The following is a 6903-nucleotide window of genomic DNA, read 5'->3' as shown; positions in this document are numbered from 1 at the left end:
TTTTCCGCATGTTACTTCATTTTTGCAGAACCGCAGCTGCAGTGTACTTTCTGGACATGCAAATCAATTTCTTACTTTCTCATTCATTCTCTCTCTCTCCACAATCCGCACTGCCAAAACGCACTAGAACCTGCATCAAATCCACTGTACAAATGCTGTGGTTTCTGCCAAGAGATGCGGATTCTCTGCAGAAAAAGCCGCAGACTAATTCGCAACTTGTGCGCACACCCTAAGGATTGGGCCACAGAGGACTGGAGTAAGGTAATCTTCTCTGATGAGTCTAATTTTCAGCTTTGCCCAACACCTGGTCATCTAATGGTTAGACGGAGACCTGGAGAGGTGTATAGGCCGCAGTGTCTTGCACCCACTGTGAAATTTGGTGGAGGATCGGTGATGATCTGGGGATGCTTCAGCAAGGCTGGAATTGGGCAGGTTAACCTTTGCGAAGGATGTATTAATATATATACATATAGATGTGCCAATTCTGGCACTTATCCTTGCTCTTCCGTAGCAGTGGCAAGTGGGGTTCATATTTGTGGGGTTGATGTCACCTTTGTATTGTCATGTGACATCAAGCCCATTGCTTAGTAATGGAGAGGCATCTATAAGACACCGATCCATTACTAATCCTATACTGTAGTTAGATGGTAAATAAAGACAGCCAGAATAAAGTCCTTTATTTGAAATAATCACACAGATTCCATTATTGAATCTTAATTAACCATACTTACTGAATGCCTAATCCCCGACTCCCTCATCTCCTGCAACAAAAATAAAATAATAAACCAACATATAATACTCCCTGTCCGACGTAGTCCATTACCAAGTGTCCCACGATGGGCGACGTGACACTGAGAGGAGGTAATCCCTTCTGTATTGTATCACTGTAGTGTATCGCCGGAGGCCGGATAGAGCGGTCACATCTCCCGTTGTGACTGTTCTACACGAGAGATCGCCGTGGGACAATCTGCATTACCTGGACTACGGCGGACCGGACAGGGAGTATATGTTGGTTTATTATTATTTATTTCTAGGAGACGAGGGCGTCGGGGATTTCTTGTGAGGTATTAAATGGTTTTTATTTTTATGTGAATATGTACGTAATTCTACTTTTTTTTTTTTTTTTTTAACAGTGAGCACAGGTGCCAGCAGATGATACTACTCTCCCATCAGCCCCAGCTCAGTGCCTCTCAGTGAGTGAGAGAGTTGAGAGGAGTTCAAAGCCAATGAACTCACCTCACTGACATCAGCACAATTGCTGTGAGAAAGTTCTCAGTGAGGTGAACGAGTGAACTGTTTGAATATACATAGGAGGCTATATGGCGGCTCATACTGTATATAAGGGACTATGTGGTGGCTCATATTGTTTATAGCAGTCTATGTTGGGGGAGCATACTGTATATTGGAGGCTATGTGAGGGCTCACACTGTATATAGGAAGATATGTGGGGGCTCACACTGTATATAGAAGGCTATGTGGGGGCTCATGCTGTATGTAGAGAGGCTATGTAAGAGCTAATATTGTTTATAGGAAGCTATGTGGGGGCTCACACTGTATATAGGAGAACGTGGGGGCTCATACGGTATATAAATAGGCTATGTGGGTGCTCATTTTGTATATAGGCTATTTGGGTGCTCATACTGTATATAGGAAGCTATGTGGGGGCTCACACTGTATATAGGAGGATGTGGGGGCTCATATTGTATATACAGTTAAGTGGCTATGTGGGGGCTCATATTGTATATAAGAGGGTATGTGGGAGCTCATACTGTATATAGGAAGCTATGAGGGGGCTCATATTATATATAGAAAGGCTATGTGGGGGCTCATTGTATATAGGAGGCGATGTGGAAGCTCACACTGTATATAGGACGTGGGGACTCATACTGTATATAGAAGCATATTTAGGGGCTCATACTATATAAAGAGATGCTATGTGGGAGCTCATACTGTACAGGGTGTCCCAAAAGTCTGGACACATAGGACACAGACAAAAAAAATATTTTCAATAAATTAAACTTATTAGCATTTTATTCAATTGGAATATTAAATAACTTCTTCAATATGATTTCCTTCATTTGCAATGCAAAGCTGATGTGCCTTGCAAAATTCTATTATAGTTAACTAAATTAATTAAAATGATTTTAATGAGAATTCCTGTGCCCAGCATTTAGGGACACCCTGTATATAGAGGGGCTATGTGAGAGCTCATAATGTATACAGGGCCTATGTGGGGGTTCACTGCACATAGGAGGCTGTATGTAGGCTATTATGGTATACTAGATGAAGGCCCGATGCTATCGCATCGGGAGGGCGGTAATGTCACAATGGGGGCAGGTTATGCAGTGTTGAGAATCTCTCTCACCCATGTGCTCACCCACCTATCCACTCTCTTTCCCCATGTGCTGACTTCTCCCATCTGTGCTCTCTTCTTTCACCTGTCTACCTCATGTGCCATCCCCCTTGTCTGCTGTCTCTCTCCTTCCTGTGCTGTGCTCTCCCCTTATGTGCTGTCCCGTTTGAGCTGTCCCCCTCGTGCTCTGTCTCTCTCACCCGTGCGCTTTCGCTCTCCCAGTTTGCTGTCTTCTCCTTTCATGTCATCTCTTCTTTGACCTGTGTACCCCATGTGCTTGCAGAGGAAGAAGCAAAAGACAATGCTGACATTACAGCAGGAGATCGCAGAGGATACATTTTGTAAGGTAAAATATTGTTTAAAAACAGACAGTAAAATATTTTACCTCACAAAATGAATCCTCTGACACCCTGCTGTAATGTCAGTATTGTCTTTTGCTTCCTCCCCTGCCCCAGATGTGGTATGCTCCGCATACGGTCAGACACAGACAATTTTTAAAATGAACTTTTGTTTGTGGGAAAACCCCTTTAATGTGACCGGCTTCTTCTGCCTGTAGACATGTCGCGCATCTGCTGCCGAGATCAGCCGAATGATTCACTTCGCCCGCACGGAATTCACACAGGCGCAGTAAATCAGGCCACCGTTATCTTTGTGCAGACAGATAGCGGCAGTCACATTAAAACTGTGCATGCGCTCCTCCTGTACAAAGATGGCGGCGGTCAGTGAATCATTCTAATGATCCCGGCAGCGTGTTCGCGACGGTGTTCCTCCGCTGGTGGTACCGCGCAAGAGGCTGCGTATACAGTGTGTGTGTGTGTGTGTGGAGTTTCCATATTCGGACACCCATTACTTGGGTGTCCCAATATGGCGGGCGGTGAACTTCCGCCGTTTGAAATTCTGGGATCCGGACACATCTGGACAGAACAGGATGTGAAGACATTACAAGGTAAGTATATATTAAGATAGTAGCTGAGTGTGGGTTCATAAGTCATATAGAGGGGCTATGTAAAGTGCTGCGGAATATGTCGGCGCTATAGAAATAAAATGTATTATATGAGAGAGCTCATACTGTATATGACGCTATGGAGCGACTCAGTGTATATAGGGGCTATGTTAAGGCTCATACTGTATACAAGAGGCTATGCAGCAGTTCACTGTATGTAGGCTCTTGCGCTACATAGTGGCTGTGTGTGGGTTCATATATAGGCGGCTGTGTTGGGCTCCTATAGCATATAGGGGATGTCACCATACTTGATTCAATATTAAGTGATATAATATAAATAATTATAATATGTTAAGATTATGCAGAATTAATTTTCACCTTTAGGTTCGGCCCATCACAACAGTCACGGTCTGTAATGTGGCCCTCAGGAAAATGAATTGCCCACCCTTGCTCTCCTACAGTGTAGTCCCTGCTGATAGCGGATTGTACATGGATGACAACATTGATGAAAAAAATCGTCCTTATCTTTCTATGTTGTTTTCTTACGGTGTAATATGGTTTAGGAGGGCACCCCACTCCTGTCTAGGACGATAATGTGGAGCTACAGGCCATACCTCGCCCATATACAACCATTTCTCCGTTCACAAGTCACGAATGAGGGCGGCCATTTCTCGGTTAGCAGTGAGCAGGCCGGGCCGCTGCCATGTAACGTTTTCTCAGTCGCCCTGACCGAAACCTCCCCACAAGTGGCCGTGCAGCATTCAATCAAACCTCTTCCCAAATCAAAGATGGCGGCGGAGACCCCTCCCTTGCTCCACGGGCAGCTCCATCCCTGCTTCGTCACAGCCTCGCCTCTCTCCTGGTCCAAAGGGAGGAGGAGAGGCCGGGACACTCGGCGGCCGCTCTGACGTCGGTGCTGGGAGCTCGGTGTGTAACTGTACAGGGCCAGAGGGAGAGACGCAGAGTCACATCCTCTGCCAGCGGCGCGTCTGTACCGAGCTCGGAGCCACGGGAGGTGCCCGGATGTGCCGGAGAACCGGAGCCGCGAAGCAACATGGCGGAGAAACAGCTAACGGCCCAAGAGGAACGGGTGAGCTGGGGACTGTGGGCGAGGGAGCTCCGTGAGGCAGGGCGTGTGCCGCCATCCCTAGCTCCGGGGGTGTACACGCGTGGGGCCATGTGTGGCCGGGCAGCGGTGCGTCCTCCTTCCAGCAGCTGATTGATCTGGCCGACCGCTCCCTGGCTGCTGCCCTCATAGCCACATGTATGGTCTTCATGGCTGCCTCCTGCCCCACACGGTGATGGGCACCTCTTATGTCTCCGTGACTTCTCCCACAGGCTGGTGACTGTGGGAACATTCACAGGAGAATGTGACCTCATAGACATGGCCACTGGCAGATTGTTCCTAGACTTGTGGGTAGAATGGCTCCCGTGTCATTAATGCTAAAGACGTGGCCACTGTCATTGGCAGACTGGCTCCCGTGTCATTAACGCTAAAGAGGTGGCCACTGTCATTGGCAGACTGTTGGGTAGAATGGCTCTCGTGCCGTAAACCCTAAAGACGTGGCCACTGTCATTGGCAGACTGGCTCCCGTGTCATTAACGCTAAAGACGTGGCCACTGATACCAGCAGACTGTTGGGTAGAATGGCTCCCGTGTCATTAACCCTAAAGACGTGGCCACTGTCATTGGCAGAATGGCTCCCGTGTCATTAACCCTAAAGACGTGGCCACTGTCATTGGCAGACTGTTGGGTAGAATGGCTCTCGTGCCGTAAACCCTAAAGACGTGGCCACTGTCATTGGCAGACTGGCTCCCGTGTCATTAACGCTAAAGACGTGGCCACTGATACCAGCAGACTGTTGGGTAGAATGGCTCCCGTGTCATTAACCCTAAAGACGTGGCCACTGTCATTGGCAGACTGGCTCCCGTGTCATTAACGCTAAAGACGTGGCCACTGATACTTACCGGCAGATTGTTGGGCAGACTGGCTCCCGTGTCATTAACCCTAAAGACGTGGCCACTGATACTTACCAGCAGACTGTTGGGTAGAATGGCTCCCGTGTCATTAACCCTAAAGACGTGGCCACTGATACTTACCGGCAGACTGTTGGGTAGAATGGCTCCCATGTCATTAACCCTAAAGACATGGCCACTGTCATTGGAAGAATGGCTCCCGTGTCATTAACCCTAAAGACGTGGCCACTGTCATTGGCAGACTGGCTCCCGTGTCATTAACGCTAAAGACGTGGCCACTGATACTTACCGGCAGATTGTTGGGCAGACTGGCTCCCGTGTCATTAACCCTAAAGACGTGGCCACTGATACTTACCAGCAGACTGTTGGGTAGAATGGCTCCCGTGTCATTAACCCTAAAGACGTGGCCACTGATACTTACCGGCAGACTGTTGGGTAGAATGGCTCCCATGTCATTAACCCTAAAGACGTGGCCACTGTCATTGGAAGAATGGCTCCCGTGTCATTAACCCTAAAGACGTGGCCACTGATACTTACCGGCAGACTGTTGGGTAGAATGGCTCCCATGTCATTAACCCTAAAGACATGGCCACTGTCATTTTCAGACTGGCTCCCGTGTCATTAACCCTAAAGACGTGGCCACTGTCATTGGCAGACTGGATCCCGTGTCATTAACCCTAAAGACGTGGCCACTGTCATTGGCAGACTGGCTCCCGTGTCATTAACCCTAAAGACGTGGCCACTGATACTTAACGTCAGATTGTTGGGCAGACTGGCTCCCGTGTCATTAACCCTAAAGACGTGGCCACTGTCATTGGCAGACTGGCTCCCGTGTCATTAACCCTAAAGACGTGGCCACTGATACTTACCGGCAGATTGTTGGGTATTATGGCTCCCATGTCATTAACCCTAAAGACGTGGCCACTGTCATTGGCAGACTGGCTCCCGTGTCATTAACGCTAAAGACGTGGCCGCTGTCATTGGCAGACTGGCTCCCGTGTCATTAACCCTAAAGACGTGGCCACTGAAACCGGCAGATTGTTGGGTATTATGGCTCCCGTGTCATTAACCCTAAAGACGTGGCCACTGTCATTGGCAGACTGTCTCCCGTGTCATTAACGCTAAAGACGTGGCCACTGATACTTACCGGCAGACTGTTGGGTAGAATGGCTCCCATGTCATTAATCCTAAAGACGTGGCCACTGTCATTGGCAGACTATTGGGTAGACTGGCTCCCGTGTCATTAACCCTAAAGACGTGGCCACTGTCATTGGCAGACTGGCTCCCGTGTCATTAACCCTAAAGACGTGGCCACTGTCATTGGCAGACTGGCTCCCGTGTCATTAACCCTAAAGACGTGGCCACTGACACTTACCGGCAGATTGTTGGGTATTATGGCTCCCGTGTCATTAACCCTAAAGACGTGGCTACTGTCACCGTCAGATTTTTTTGTAGACTTGAGTACATGGTTAGATGTCTGCAGTTGTTAAATGGTCACTGCGTTTCCCAAAACACACAGGCAGATCTGATGGATGACTATAAAGCCGCCAAATCCTTGACATCACCAAAATGACTGTCAGTTTGTAAAAAGTAGCTCCAACTTTCCTGTTGTCAGGTGTAATCCGCCTGTA

The 6903-nt window shown here is 48.2% G+C and overlaps 1 protein-coding gene across 1 annotated transcript in view; it reads left to right on the top strand.

Annotated features, from left to right (window-relative positions):
* The first annotated feature begins 4164 nt into the window (after positions 1-4164).
* LOC141047179 (tyrosine-protein phosphatase non-receptor type 9-like) overlaps positions 4165-6903 on the top strand; it is a 96612-nt gene continuing 93873 nt past the window's right edge. Inside the window, exon 1 of the mRNA XM_073542138.1 lies at positions 4165-4386. Within this exon, the coding sequence (XP_073398239.1) occupies positions 4351-4386 (36 nt within the window). The 5' untranslated portion in view covers positions 4165-4350. The remainder of the gene's footprint in view (positions 4387-6903) is intronic.

Source organism: Dendrobates tinctorius, unplaced genomic scaffold, assembly GCF_039654945.1.
Source record: "Dendrobates tinctorius isolate UK_male_01 unplaced genomic scaffold, ASM3965494v1 ptg000011l, whole genome shotgun sequence".
Classification (NCBI taxonomy): domain Eukaryota; kingdom Metazoa; phylum Chordata; class Amphibia; order Anura; family Dendrobatidae; genus Dendrobates; species Dendrobates tinctorius.
This window is presented reverse-complemented; position numbering and strand designations above follow the sequence as displayed.